The 16,454-nt window shown below is 43.3% G+C and overlaps 1 protein-coding gene across 2 annotated transcripts in view; it reads left to right on the top strand.

Moving 5' to 3' along the window:
• LOC134342832 (cadherin-like protein 26) overlaps positions 1-16,454 on the top strand; it is a 112,693-nt gene that overhangs the window by 77,001 nt on the left and 19,238 nt on the right. For both annotated transcript variants that reach the window (XM_063041444.1, XM_063041445.1), the window contains exons 13-15: positions 4,134-4,202; positions 6,610-6,687; positions 11,513-11,593. In XM_063041444.1, coding sequence (XP_062897514.1) covers positions 4,134-4,202; positions 6,610-6,687; positions 11,513-11,593 — 228 coding nt within the window. The remainder of the gene's footprint in view (positions 1-4,133; positions 4,203-6,609; positions 6,688-11,512; positions 11,594-16,454) is intronic.

Below are 16,454 nucleotides of genomic sequence, written 5' to 3'. Positions count from 1 at the left end.
GAAATGGACCAGGTAAACTTGAGGGCAGGGTGAAAGTTGGAGGCAAAGTTAATAAAGTCAACGAGTTCTGCATGCGTGCAGGAAGCAGCGCCAATGCAGTCATCGATGTAGCGAAGGAAAAGTGGGGGACAGATACCAGAATAGGCACGGAACATAGATCGTTCCACAAACCCAACAAAAAGGCAGGCATAGCTAGGACCTATATGGGTGCCCATAGCTACACCTTTAGTTTGGAGGAAATGGGAGGAGCAAAAGGAGAAATTATTAAGAGTAAGGACTAATTCCGCTAGACGGAGCAGAGTGATGGTAGAGGGGAACTGATTAGGTCTGGAATCCAAAAAGCGTAGAGCTTTGAGACCTTCCTGATGAGGGATGGTATACTTCCATTCCCCCATCAGGAAGGTCTCAAAGCTCTACGCTTCTTTTTGGATTCCAGACCTAATCAGTTCCCCTCTACCACCACTCTGCTCCGTCTAGCGGAATTAGTCCTTACTCTTAATAATTTCTCCTTTTGCTCCTCCCACTTCCTCCAAACTAAAGGTGTAGCTATGGGCACCCGTATGGGTCCTAGCTATGCCTGCCTTTTTGTTGGGTTTGTGGAACAATCTATGTTCCGTGCCTATTCTGGTATCTGTCCCCCACTTTTCCTTCGCTACATCGATGACTGCATTGGCGCTGCTTCCTGCACGCATGCAGAGCTCGTTGACTTTATTGACTTTGCCTCCAACTTTCACCCTGCCCTCAAGTTTACCTGGTCCATTTCCGACACCTCCCTCCCCTTTCTAGATCTTTCTGTCTCTGTCTCTGGAGACAGCTTATGTACTGATGTCTACTATAAGCCTACTGACTCTCACAGCTATCTGGACTATTCCTCTTCTCACCCTGTCTCTTGCAAAAACGCCATCCCCTTCTCGCAATTCCTCCGTCTCCACCGCATCTGCTCTCAGGATGAGGCTTTTCATTCTAGGACGAGGGAGATGTCTTCATTTTTTAAAGAAAGCTTCCCTTCCTCCACTATCAACTCTGCTCTTAAACGCATCTCCCCCATTTCACGTACATCTGCTCTCACTCCATCCTCCCACCACCCCACTAGGAATAGGGTTCCCCTGGTCCTCACCTACCACCCCACCAGCCTCCGAGTCCAACATAATATTCTCCGTAACTTCCGCCACCTCCAACGGGATCCCACCACTAAGCACATCTTTCCCTCCCCGCCTCTCTCTGCATTCCGCAGGGATCGCTCCCTACACAACTCCCTTGTCCATTCGTCCCCCCCATCCCTCCCCACTGATCTCCCTCCTGGCACTTAATCGTGTAAGTGGAACAAGTGCTACACATGCCCTTACACTTCCTCCCTTACCACCATTCAGGGCCCCAAACAGTCCTTCCAGGTGAGGCATCACTTCACCTGTGAGTCGACTGGGGTGATATACTGCGTCCGGTGCTCCCGATGTGGCCTTTTATATATTGGTGAGACCCGACGCAGACTGGGAGACCGCTTTGCTGAACATCTACGCTCTGTCCGCCAGAGAAAGCAGGATCTCCCAGTGGCCACACATTTTAATTCCACATCCCATTCCCATTCCGACATGTCTATCCACGGCCTCCTCTACTGTAAAGATGAAGCCACACTCAGGTTGGAGGAACAACACCTTATATTCCGTTTGGGTAGCCTCCAACCTGATGGCATGAACATTGACTTCTCTAACTTCCGCTAAGGCCCCACCTCCCCCTCGTACCCCATCTATTACTCATTTTTATGCACACATTCTTTCTCTCACTCTCCTTTTTCTCCCTCTGTCCCTCTGAATATACCTCTTGCCCATCCTCTGGGTCACCGCCCCCCTCCTTGTCTTTCTTCCCGGACCTCCTGTCCCATTATCCTCTCATATCCCCTTTTGCCCATCACCTGTCCAGCTCTCGGCTCTATCCCTCCCCCTCCTGTCTTCTCCTATCATTTTGCATCTCCCCCTCCAACTTTCAAATCCCTTACTCACTCTTCCTTCAGTTAGTCCTGACAAAGGGTCTCGGCCTGAACCGTCGACTGCGCCTCTTCCTATAGATGCTGCTTGGCCTGCTGCGTTCACCAGCAACTTTGATGTATGTTGTGCATATTATCATATTATTTAGTGCCAAATAATGCCATGTCAATCACTGTGCTTAATTACTGAACCTCATTTGGAGTCCAGGGAAGGGGTGTAGGCTTGGAAGTAAGCTGTCACACTCTTGGGAATTCCAGTGATTTCAAAAAAAATTTTAGATATGTGGTTTAGAACATAAAGGGAAAATATATATTTTAGTTAAGTTAAATTAGTTTACTTTTATCCCCAATATTCCCAAGATCTTTGAGTTTTTAACAAGCATTTTTTAACATAAATTTTAAATCATTTACTTCAATTTGAACAGTTTTTAATTATCCGACTATCTCAAGCATTTAAGAACAGTCGGAAATTTTCAGTTCTTTGACAGGAGATGAAAGTCAGCCCTCAACGCTGCTTTCTGTTAAAGTTCATTTCTGGACAGAGAGCTTTTGTAGTACACCTCATGAATCTAATGTCGCAATGGGGGGGTGGGAACGGACCCAAATGCGAGGCACAGACACTGAAGTACAAGGAACAGGACTTGACTGGAGAAGGGACGTGACAGGATACAGACAAGGAGCAGGGACAAGAACGCAGACTTGGGCTAGGGCATGGACAAGACAGGGAACCCGGACAAGGAAGTATGCACTAGGAGCCTGGGTTTGGGCTCCAAGCCAGAGACTGGACAAGGACCCAGAACCTGGGTCTTGCCTCAGGCTCAGGCCCCAGAACCAGGCATGGACATGACATAACATAATGGGGACAGGACGTGGCTGGGGTCTAGTGGCTTGGTGCGGCAGACTGGGGTCTCGGAGCTTGGCCTGGGGTCTCGGAGCTCGGGTTCTTGGAGCTACTTCTGGGCAGGACGCGGAACTCCTGGGCAGGATGCGGAACTTCACCCCACAGAGGCAAGGACAGGGAGGGACAGACCCAACTGCAGATGCAGAAAATTGATCTCTCACACTTCTGCACCTTGTCATGTAACGGCAAACGGCCTGCTTACTTGACGGAAGCAAGTGTCAGGAAGGGACAGAACCAACCGCAGGGTAACGGCAATCAGCCTGGTTTACCCGACAGAGGCAAGGGACAGAACCAACCGTAGGGTAATGGCAATTACAACCTGGCCTACCCAATGGAGGCAAGGACAGGAAAGGAGCTAAATCCGGGGTGGCTCTGAGTCTCGGGGCAGCCAGCAACCTTGGCTGGCTACAGAAACAGCCGAATCCATACCACGATGACTGCTCTGACAAATGGCAACAAGGCTCCATGAAGCAGTGGTCCTCCAACCAGGCCTAGAGATCATAAATTGTTTCACTAGCCTTCCATCAGCAGGTTGCTCCAAGGAGGACTGACAAGACAAACCAGCAGCTCACACTCAACCCCAAGGCTACTTATATTCCAAGCCCCAAGATGGGAATCAGGTGCCTATGCTTAACTCAATCAAAACAAGGGACAGCTGGAAGACCCGGAGTCCTGAGTCCACGGACCGGACCGTGAATCGGAATGCGGACTTCACAGACCAGACCATGACATCTAGATGTCTCCAAAGTTCACTGCCCCCCTCCCCGCAAGGTGCAGAAGTGTGAGAGATCAATTTTCTGCATCTTCAGCAGGTGCATGTTGACTGGTAGGAACCACAGATGATGACTGAGCAGTGGGCCAGATCCAACGATGCCTTTAAAAAAATCCTACTTGTCAATGAAAAAAAACAGGCTTCCAAATTTGGTTTGCCATTTATGTACAAGCTTACAACTTCTCTTCAGTTATTTTCTTCATCCTCATTCATTGGGGAATATAATGAACTCCAAGTGAAGCAAAAAATTGTTGCAATAGATTACATAGTAATATAATTACTTAATATAAAAGAGGATGAATTAGTGTTAATTTTATTTCAGATTTCCAGGATCTGAAAAATGTTCCTACTTAATAATTTAAAGTTGATGCCATACTTTTTATAGGAATGGGTGTAATTAATAAGTCAAACTAATAGGACTGTAATGGACATTGTTCAAAACAGGTCTTGGGTGCTTAAGAGGTTTTGTTTGATTTCAGAAATTGTCAGATAAGCTGCCTTTGCCTGAAGAATCAAGTTTGAACTACAATAGTTCTGAAAAAGATAACGTAAGTAAAATAATTTCTGTAGAATGTAAATGATATCGTCTTTGACATAGAAAATTTAGCATTAGGAAAAATGATGAGATGTTGTAATAAATTGGTTAGTGCAAACATTTGAAGCTCAAAATACCCTTTTAGCCCTTCTCACAAGGTCAGTACTGCCTAAATAATGAGATATATGCACTTTGGCAGTACTGGAAATGGGCAACTTGTCACATGGTGGTTTGATAAGGTTGTTATAGCTGGAGGTGGTAGTAGGGAAAAGCTACCACTACCTGTTAAAGGCTTCCAATTGCGTGCATCTGAAATAGCCTCTGACAACCAAGTCCAGTTCCTGGTCTTCTGTTTCTACTGACCAGTGAAGGGTTTAGGGCCTTTTACTGGCACCTTAAAACCAGTCACTTTGGGCAGATAGGACTATCAGCCGTGGTTGGCAACTCATCTAAGAGAAGGAAAACTCTGATCTCAAGTCTCTGCTGCCTTGCAGCTATTGCCACTCATGGGGAAGGCTTCGGGAGTAAACCCCAAGGGAAATATCCAGAGCTGGAGTCCCTAAGGCAGTCCTACATCAAGCTCAATGCTGATTGGCAACTCCTGTGACTCCGCTGGTGCTAAACTGTTTTGGTCTCCGCGATTCATTTGGATTCATCATCTACATGGAGATTGGGAGGCCACTCCATGGGCAATCGCTTGCCCTCCATATTGTAGTGCTCTGGCTGGTGTATCATGTAGACAGCTGAGACACAACGTCCGTGATCGAACCCTCTCAGTGGAGAGCCTTAGTCAAATGGAGAGGGGGAGGCGGATGGTAGAAGAGATCTACCCATAAGTAATCTGAGCAGTACCATTATTCAACCATCAATCGTGTCAAGGATTTTGAGCTTTCACTTTAATTCCAAATGATTAAAATTCACAAAGCACAAATTAAAGCAATCAGTAAATAATTTAATACATATTTTCTTGCAATCTTTCCTCCACTTTCCATTCAGTATTGCACCATGTCTAAGCTTAAACAGCAGCAATTTGGTACAAAATTACGGTATTTCCATTTGCTGGAATTCAGGGTTTCTTCCCCCTTTTTTTTCATATCCATTGGTTCTCGCTACACTATGCCTCACTGACATTTCTTTAACTTGGGTAGTATTCTTCATACCTCAGTTATATATTGATGATCATCTATGCAGAACACCACAAGGAATTTGATTTTCAAGGTCATTGAAAAAATATTTTGAAGCAGAGTCAATTGATTGATCTTCCTCTTCCTAATCAAGGTATACTGAGCATAAATGTGGTGCATCTACTGTTGCATAGTTTTCAAATACTTAATTTAAAAATTGACAGTCAAACTCTAGAAATTTCTGTTTTACTGGAATTTTAAAAGAAACACATTCATTCATACACACTGAGTGAAAAATGATTGAAGTTATTGATGAGGATTTTAAGTTCAGTGGTTGTGAGACAGGTCTCACCACTGATCATCACATCAGCCTGCAAGGATTTACTATGCTTTGCAGTTACTTGGAAAAAGATGTTACTTGTGAACTCCAGGATAAAATTACTGGTTGAGAAAAAATGTTCAAGATAAAAATTGAGCCAAAATTTTATTCATTTTTCCAAACATTTTAAGATTTTCCATGATTTAGTTTCTTATTATTGACTATATTTTCCATAAACCTGTGTAATTGGACAATATTTTAGACCATAATTTCTTTCCATTAAAATATCTCCTCATGTAAGTGGAACCTGTAATGTTGTATAGATATAGTTGGAAATATTTTGCACCTAATGCTATAACTTTAATGTTTCTAATCAACTACTTCTGAGAAGTTGGATTTTAAATCCATGGAAGTATCTTTAAATGTGCAAAACATATGTATAAATCTGACAGCCATCTATATCTGGTCCTTTACAAGTTTTTTTAATGCCTCCACTCTATATTCTGGCTACCTAGTATCTTAGTATTATCAATAAACCTGGATATAAGGCCTTCTTTTTCTTCATTCATTGTTGTTCCATTACAAGTCCATGAAGAACACCAATCAACACACAACAATAATTGATTATGCACTAATGACACAGCTCCAAATCCCACCTCCTCACTAATTTTATTTGTAACTTAATCGGTTGCCTCTTATTTATAAACTCTCAAAGCTGTTAGCAAACACGAGGAAATCTACAGATGCTGGAAATTCAAACAACACACAAAAAATGCTGGTGAACGCAGCAGGCCAGGCAGCATCTATAGGAAGAGGTACAGTCAACGTATAGATGCTGCCTGGCCTGCTGCGTTCACCAGCATTTTTTGTGTGTGAAAGCTATTAGCAATTTGTGTTTAATCATGTAAGTGCTTTGTATAAGCCAATTTGAAGAACATAGATGAATACACTTTACATTTGACTTTCTTTCACTTTAGGGGATGACAGGAAATATGAGGACTTTTGGACAATACAACGTGAATGATTCAGGAATCCAGATTTATAGGCATGATTCGGTAAGAACAAATCTTTAATTGCTACTGAATGATATTTTCTTTTCATTTTGGTAGGGTGTCAGGTGACACATTGTTGTAGGTCATAGTCAAGGAGTCATACAGCACAAAGGGCAATTCAATTGAAGTTTAATTGTCATACATAAATACTCACGGATACAGTCAAAGGAAACAATGTTACTCTGGGATCAAGGTGCAAAAGACAGTACCAACAGTCACACACAGCACAAGGCAGCAAGCACAATGTTATCACAATCAGGCAATAAATGAGACAAAACTCAGGCCATCAATCCACAGTTGACCACAATAGATGCTGTCTCCATCTGAACAAACACTGCAAGGGTGGGGTGGGGGGGGTGGAAGGCTACAGGCTAAACGGTGCACCAATCTGTCCCCAGAGGAGTGCAATGGCCCCGACGTCCACCCAACCCACCACTACCCCCCACCCCGCCAGGCCCAGAGCTCACACATACAAGATAACAAGCCCATGTAGAATACAACCACAGTGGCATCTTTTGTTGACCCTCCATAGAAGCCGTTGCTACTGATCACACTATGTTACCAGAAATTATTTGGTTACCAGCAACAAAAGCTGTCTGTTTTCACCGCTGACTACTGTGAAAAGTGGGAGCTTGTGAAAAATCCTTTCTACTCATCTGGGTTTCTAAACTGTGCCAATTCTTAATGCCAATGCCCTGTTGTGGTATACTCTTGCATAATAGAATGATATACTGACAATTGGAGAGGAGGACAAGGAGAATACTGGTACAGGTGTACCCTTAAAAAATAATTATGAGTTAGGTAAGCAGCAACATTTCGATTACCCAACTGTCCATCATGTCAAAAGTTTTGAATTTGCACTTTAATTCCTATCAATTAAAGTTCAAAGCAAATTTATTATCAAAGTGCCTACATATATGATGTCACGATATGAAACTCTGAGATTCCTTTTTGCAAGCATATTCAATAAATCCATAATAGAATAATAACCACAGTGGAATAAATGAAAGACCGTACCAACTTCGGCATTCAACCAGTGTGGAAACGACAACAAATGGTGCAAGTACAAAAGGAAAGAAGATTAGATTAGATTCTACTTTATTGTCATTGTGCCGAGTACAGATACAAAGCCAATGAAATGCATTTAGCATCTGACTAACAATGCAAAGAATAGTGTTATTTACAAAATAACTGCGAATAAAAGAAGTGCTACAGCACACAAATGTATAAGTACTGAGACAGTACAATACGGATGCAATACTGCTTAGCACTGTGATGTGAGGTTCAGCAGTGTCACAGCCTCAGGGAAGAAACTCTTCCTGTGCCTGCTGGTGCGGGAGCGGAGGGTCCTGTAGCGCCTACCGGATGGGAGGAGAGTAAAAAGTCCATGGTTAGGATGAGATGCATCCCTGATAATGCTTTTCGCCCTGCCCAGGCAGTGTTTATGGTAGATGTTCTCAATGGTGGGCAATTGGGTGCCGATAATCCGCTGGGCAGTTTTCACCACACGCTGGAGTGCTTTGCGGACTGATATGGGACAATTGCCATACCACACTGAGATGCAGTTGGTGAGTATGCTCTCAATGGTACAGCGGTAAAAGTCTGTCAGTATCCTGGGACAGAGGTGAGCTTTCTTCATGCTTGGCAGGAAATAAAGGCGCTGTTGCACCTTTTTGATCAGGATGGAGGAGTTCAGGGACCAGGTGAGATCCTCGGAAATGTGGACACCAAGGAATTTGAAGCTTGATACACACTCCACTACAGTTCCGTTGATGTAGATGGGGATGTGAGTGTGACTCCTAGCATGCCTGAAGTCCACAATGATCTCCTTGGTCTTCTGGGTGTTAAGGGCCAGATTGTTGTCAGCACACTACGCAGCCAGGTACTGGACCTCATCCCTGTAGGCCGTCTCGTCATCCCCTCTGATCAGACTAACCACCGTGGTGTCATCTGTGAACTTGATTATGGAGTTAGAACCATGTACAGGAACGCAGTCATTGATGAAAAGGGAGTACAGAAGAGGGCTCAGCACACAGCCTTGAGGCACACTGGTGTTCAGGGTGAGAGTGGAGGAGGAGAGGTTGTCTAACTTAACTGATTGGAGTCTGTTAGTCAGAAAATCCAAGGTCCAATTGCAGAGGGATGAGCTGATACCAAGCTGGTGAAGTTTGGTGATCAGCTTGGAGGGGATCACAGTATTGAATGCCGAGCTAAAGTCAGTGAACAGCATTCTGACGTAAGAGTGTCCAGGTGGGTCAGGCAGAGTGAAGTGCAGTGGAGATGGTGTCCTCTGTTGACCTGTTGGTGAGATAGGCAAATTGATGGGGGTCCAGAGTAGAGGTCAGACAGGATTTCAGATGTGATAGAACCAGTCTCTCAAAGCACTTTGCAATGATGAGGGTGAGTGCAACTGGGCGGAAGTCATTCAGGCCTGTGGCAGTGGAATGCTTCGGCACTGGCATGATGGTGGCGTTCTTGAAGCTTGTGGGGACAATTGCCTGGGCCAGGGACAGATTAAAAATGTCCGTGAAGACCCCGGCCAACTGCCCTGCACAGGCTCTGAGCACACGACCAGGTATTCCATCCGGACCAGCTGCCTTCTGTACATTCAACCTGCTCAGGGTGGCACAAACATCGGAGGTAGAAAGTGAGAGAGGCAGTTCACCAGGTGGGAGATCCGCTTTGAGGGTGGCCTCCTTGTTCTCTCGGTCAAAGCGAGCGTAGAAGCAATTGAGCTCATCAGGGAGGGGGCTTAGTACCAGGAGGTTTGAAGTCTGTAATGACCTGTATGCCATGCCACATGCGCTGGGGGTCCGAGGAGTTGAAATGCTGCTCGATTCTCTGTTTGTATATGTGTTTAGCCTGAGAGATTCCCTTTCTCAGGTTGGCCCTGGCTGAGCTGTAAGCCTCCCGGTCTCCAGACCTGAAGGCTGAATCTTTGGCTTTGAGCAGGAGGTGAACCTCTCTGTTCATCCATGGTTTCTGATTGGGGAAAACTTTTATTTGTTTTTGTGATGTCACTCTATCTACACACTTGTTGATGTGCTCAAGGACAGAGTTGGTATATAAATCGATGTTAACCTGAGAGTCTGTGGTGGTATGGGCAGCAAATATGCTCCAGTCTGTGTGCAGAAATAATAATAATAAACAATTAAGCAATAAATATTGAGAACTTGAGATGAAGAATCCTTGAAGTCTGTATGTTGTGGTAACATTTCAATGGCAGAGCAAGTGAATTTCAGTGAAGTTATACACTTTGGTTCAAGAGCCTGATGGTTGAGGGATAATAACTGTTCCTGAACCCGGTGGTGAGAGTCCTGAGGCTCTTGTTCCTTCTTTTTGATGGCAGCAGCGCGAATAGAGTATGACCTGGGTGACAGGGGCCCACGATAGCAGCAGTGTGAATAGAGCATGACCTGGGTGACAGTCAGTAGTATTTTGTAGTATTTTCCATTCAAGGGCTTTGATGTTTCCTTTCCTGGCTATAATGCAATCAGTCAATATACTCTCCAGCACACAACTATAGAAGTTTGTCTAAGTTTTAGATGTTACACCAATCTTAATGTAAGTTTAAATAGCAACAATACTATACAGAAATTGTGACATTTCCATTTGTCGGAATTCAGGTTTTCCTCCCGTTTTTTTCGCAAATGCACTGATTCTTGCTACACTATGTTTCACTAACATTTCTTTAAATTGGGTATCATTCTCCATACCTCAATTAGACATTGAATGTCAGTTGGATGTTCCTCGATGCAGAACACCAGAGGGAAATTGGTTTTCAAGATCTATGAAAACATAGTTTGCATCAGAGTTTATTGGTTAGTTTTCCTCCTTCCTTATTAAGGTATACTGACCCTAAATATGGTGTGCCTACTGTTCGCTGCCCCATCCAGAGCCAATTCACAGTTAATTCAAAAATTAATGACGAATCCCTAGAAATATCTGTTTTGATGCATCTTTAAAAGTAGCACATTCATTTATACACAATGACTGAAAGTGGCTGAAGCTAATGATCAGGATTTTAAGCTTAGTGGCCATGAAACAGGTCTCCCCACTAATCTTGAAACCAGCCTACAGGGATATTGTATAACTAGCAGTTAGTTGAGAAAGGGTGTTATTTGTGAACACCAGGGTAAAAGTTTCAACTGAGCAGAATAGTTGATTAGGATACAAGTTGGGCTCAAAACTGCATTCATTTTTTGACAAGTGAAATAACTTCTGAGATTTTCCTTGAGTTCATTTCTTATCATTGACTATGTTTACAATAAACCTATGTGATTAGACAATGTTTTAGACCATAATTGCTTTAAATTAAAAATATCTCATGTAAATGGCAATCTGTAATGTTTTATTGATATGGTTGCAAATATTTTGCATCTAATATTAATAATTTTAATGCTTCTAATCCACTGCTTTTGAGAAATTTGATTTTGAATCTATTGAAATATCTTTAAATGTGCAAAACAGCTGTCCAGATCTGGCAGCCATCTATAACCAGTACTTTACAAGTTTTTAAAAATATCTCCACTCTATATTTTAGACACCTATTATCTTAGTATCATCAATAAACTTGGATAAAAGGCCTTCTTTTCCTTCACTTATTACAAGTGAAGGAAAAGAACACCACTCAACACATAACAAGAATTGATTACGTAATATTGACACAATTCATTTTCCCACCTCCTTTAATCTCAAACTTAGTAAGTTGCCTCTTATTTCATAAACGCTCAAAGCACATTGTGTGTGTAATCATGCATGTGGTTTATATCAGCCAATTTGAAGAACCTAGATAAATACATTTACATTTGACTTTCTTTCACTTTAGGAGATGACAGGAACTATGATAGGGACTTTTGGACAATACAACATGAATGATTCGGGAAACTGGATTTATAGGCATGATTTGGTAAGAACAAATCTTTAATTGCTACTTAATGATGTTTTCTTTTCATTTTGGTAGGGTGTCAGGTAATACAATGTTGTAGGTAATAGACAAGGAGTCATACAGCGCAAAGGACAATTTAATTGGTTTAATTGTCATACATAAATACTCATGAATACAGTCAAAGGAAACAGTGTTAGTCTGGGGTCAGGGTGCAAAACACAATGCCAACAGTCACACACAGCACAAGGCACACACAAGATAGCAAATACAGTGTTATCACAATCACGCAGTAAAAGAGACCAAAACTTGTGCCATTAATCCACGGTTGACCATAATAGATCCTGTTTCCATCTGAGCAGCACTGTGGGGAGCCGGGGGTGGGGGGGGGGTGCTCCACACCGCCCCCGAAAGAGTGCAATGTCCCCGACCACCCCGGGCCCAGAGCTCACACATACAAGATGACAAGCCCATGTAGAATGTCAGCTAAATACAACCACAGTGGCACCTTTTGCTGATTCTATAGAAGCCACTGCTACTGATCACACTATGAAATCCAGAGGTTATTTGGTTACCAGTAACAAAAGCTCAAACACAAGGCAATCTGCAGATGCTGAAATTCCAAGCAACACACATAAAAATTGCTGGTGAACGCAGCAGGCCAGGCAGCATCTCTAGGAAGAGGTACAGTCGACGTTTTGGGCCGGGACCCTTCGTCAGGACTAACTGAAAGTAGAGATAGTAAGAGATTTGAAAGTGGGAGGGGGGAGATCCAAAATGATAGGAGAAGACAGGAGGGGGAGGGATGGAACTAAGAGCTGGAAAGTTGCTTGGCAAAAGGGATATGAGGGGGACATGGGACGGATGGGAGGCCTAGGCAGAAAGAAGTGGGGGGGGGCGGGGAAGCCCAGAGGATGGGCAAGGAGTATAGTGAGAGGGAGGGGGGAGAGAGGGGGAGGGATTGTTAATAATAATAAGATAAATAAATAACAGATGGGGTACAAGGGAGAGGTGGGGCATTAACAGAAGTTAGAGGAGTCAATGTTCATGCCATCAGGTTGGAGGCTACCCAGACGGAATATAAGGTGTTGTTCCTCCAACCTGAGTGTGGCTTCATCTTTACAGTAGCGGAGGCCATGGATAGACAGGTCAGAATGGGAATGGGACATGGAATTAAAGTGTGTGGCCACTGGGAGATTCTGCTTTCTCTGGCGGACAGAGCGTAGGTGTTCAGCGAAATGGTCTCCCAGTCTGCGTCGGGTCTCGCCAATATATAGAAGGCCACATCGGGAGCACCGGCTGCAGTATATCACCCCAGCCGACTCACAGGTGAAGTGTCACCTCACCTGGAAGGACTGTCTGGGGCCCTGAGTGGTGGTGAGGGAGGAAGTGTAAGGGAATGTGTAACACTTGTTTGGCTTACAAGGATAAGTGCTGGGAGGGAGATCAGTGGGAAGGGGTGGGGTGGGGGGGGTACAAATGGACAAAGGAGTCGCGTAGGGAGCGATCCCTGTGGAAAGCAGAGAGGTGGGAGAGGGAAAGATATGCTTAGTGGTGGGATCCCATTGGAGGTGGTGGAAGTTACGGAGAATAATATGTTGGACCTGGAGGCTGTTGGGGTGGTAGACGAGGACAAGGAGAACCCTGTTCCTAGTGGGGTGGCAGGAGGATGGGGTGAGAGTAGATGTGCATGAAATGGGAAAGATACATTTGACAGCAGAGTTGATTGTGGAGGAAGGGAAGCCCCTTTCTTTAAAAAAGGAGAACATCTCCTTCGTCCTGGAAAAGCTATCTGTTTTCACAGCTGATTACTGTGATAAGTGGGAGTTTGTGAATAACCCTTTCTACTGATCTTGGTTTCTAAACTGTGCCAATTTTTAATGCCAACACCCTATTGTGGCATGTTCTTGCATAATAGAATGGCATACTGACAATTGGAGAGAAGGAGAAGGAGGAGAATACTGGTACAGGTGTACCCATAAAAATAATTGTGAGTTAGATAAGCAGCATCATTTCAAATAGCCAACTATCAATCATGTCAAAAGTTTTGAATTTGCACTTTAATTCCAAACATTTGAAGTTCAAAGTTCAAAGAACATTATTACCAAAGTCACTTATATGAGGTCACTTACTCTGAGATGCATTTCTTACAGGCATACTCACTAACCCATAATAGAATCAATGAAAAACCCCTCCAACTTGGCTGTTCAACCAGCATTGAAAAGGCAAAAAGTTGTGGAAATACAAAAAGTAATATATAAACATTGTCACAAAAAACTGTGGTTAATTGTTTAAGAAAAATAACAAGATGGCTTGAGTCACAAAACTAGATTGAGGTGCTTTTACTTACCTCAAAACAAGACAAAAACTGGACAAGACAAGACAAGACAGGACAAAAACGGGACAGGGACAGGGACAGGGACAGGGACAGGGACAGGGACAGGGACAGGGACAGGGACAGGGACAGGGACAGGGACAGGGACAGGGACAGGGACAGGGACAGGGACAGGGACAGGGACAGGGACAGGGACAGGACAAAATATATAGCCACCCTCAGACTAAACACAAAAGAAAACTAACCCCAAAGCCTTCGTAACCTGAGGTTTATAACTGCTAAGCCCCTCCCCCTAGACCAACCAAAAGCTAATTAACTCAATTATCCAATTAAAGATGGTATCCTCCACCATCAGCACACCTGTGCAGGTTGCTGCTGCCTCTATATGAGACAGCTCTGGTTCAGACCCAGTCACTATTACTGCTGGGGATGAGTGTTTCACCGAGTGTGCCATGTGCCATCTGTAATCAGTGACGAGCCTTCGTCACAAACATAGAAACATAGAAAACCTACAGCACAATACAGGCCCTTCCGCTCACAAAGCTGTGCCAAACATGTCGTTAACTGAGAAATTACCTAGGGTTACCCATAGCCCTCTATTTTTCTGAGCTCCATATACCTGTCCAGGAGTCTCTTAGAAGACCCTATTATATCCCCCTCCACCACCATCGCTGGTAGTCCTTTCCACACACTCACCACCCTCTGCATAAAAAAAACTTAACCCTGACATCTCTTCTGTACCTACCTCCAAGCACTTTAAAACTGTGCCCTCTCATGCGAGCCATAAAATGTAACAATAATAATAAATAAATGAGCAAAAAATATCAAGAACATGAGATGAAGAGCCCTTGAAAGTGAATCTGTAGGTTGTGGGAACATTTCAGTGATAGAACAAGTGAATTTGAGTGAAGTTATCCCCTTTGGTTCAAGAGCCTAATGGTTGAGAGGTAATAACTGTTCCTGAACCTGGTGGTGTGAGTCCTGAGACTACTGTACCACCTTCCTGATGGGAGCAATAAGAAGAAAGGGTGATGGGGGCCCATGAGGGTGGACGCTGCTTTCTGGTTACTGCAGTCCATGTAGATGTGCTCTGTGGTGGGGAGGGCTTTACCTGTGATGGACTGGACCATATCCACTACTTTTTTATTGGATTTACCATTCAAGGGCATTGGTGTTTCCTTTCCAAGCTATGATGCAGCCACTACACATCTATAGAAGTTTGTCCAAGTTTTAGATGTTGTCTGAAACTTACAAACTCCTGAGGTAGTAGAGATGCTGTCATGCTTTCTTCATAATTGCACTTGCGTGCGAGCACAGGATAGGTCCTCCAAAGTAATAACACTAGGAACTTAAAGTTGCTGACCAACTCCATTTGTGATCCTCTGATGAGGCCTGGCTCATGGACTTCTGGTTTCCACTTCGTGAAGTCAATAATCAGCTCCTTGGGCTTGCTGACATTGAATTAAAATTCACAGAGCACTAACATTTCATTAAATTGGGTATCATCCTTCATACCTCAATTAGACATTGAATGACAGTCATATGTTTATCAGTGCAGAACACCACATGGTTTTGATTTTCAAGACCTATGAAAACATATTTTGCAGCAGAGTTTATTGGTTGATTTTCTTCCTTTCTTATCAAGGTCTACTGACCCTAAATATGGCATGTTTACTGCTGAATAGATTTCAACCACTTAAAAGAAGCTCATACATTCATACACAATGACTGAAAGTGGCTGAAGCTAATGATGAGGATTTTAAGCTTAGTGGTCATGAGACAGGTCTCCCCACTGATCTTGAAATCAGCCTACAAGGATATTGAAGCAACACACATCAAAGTTGCTGGCGAACGCAGCAGGCCAGGCAGCATCGCTGCGTTCGCCAGCAACTTTGATGTGTGTTGCTTGAATTTCCAGCATCTGCAGAATTCCTGTTGTTTACAAGAATATTGTATAGCCAGCAGTCAGTTGAGAAAGGGTGTTATTTGTGATCACCAGGATAAAATTTTCAACTGAGCAGAATAGTTGGTTAGGATACAAGTTGGGGTCAAAATTGCATTCATTTTTTTGACAAGTGAAATAACTTCTGAGATTTTCCTTGAGTTCATTTCTTATCATTGACTATGTTTACAATAAACCTATGCAATTAGACAATGCTTTAGACCATAATTGCTTCTATTTAAAAATATCTCCTCATGTAATTGGCAATCTGGAATGTATTATTGATATAGTTGGAAACATTTTGCAACTAATGCTAATAATTTTAATGTTTCTAATCCAACGCTTCTGAGAAATTTGTTTTTAATCTATGGAAGTATATTTAAATGTGTGAAACAACTGTTCAAATCTGACAGCCATCTATGTCTAGTCCTTTACAAGTTTTTTTTAATGCCTCCACTCTCTGTTCTGGCTACCTATTATCTTAGTATCATCAATACCCTTGGATAAAAGGACTTCTTTTCCTTCAGTCATTGCTGTTCCGTTACAAGTCTGCATTGAACACTACTCAACACATAACAAGAATTCATTACATACTCATGACACAGTTC

Source organism: Mobula hypostoma, chromosome 2 (assembly GCF_963921235.1).
Source record: "Mobula hypostoma chromosome 2, sMobHyp1.1, whole genome shotgun sequence".
Taxonomy (NCBI): Eukaryota; Metazoa; Chordata; class Chondrichthyes; order Myliobatiformes; family Myliobatidae; genus Mobula; species Mobula hypostoma.
Note: the sequence above shows the minus strand (reverse complement) of the source record. Positions and strands in the feature narration are given on the sequence as shown.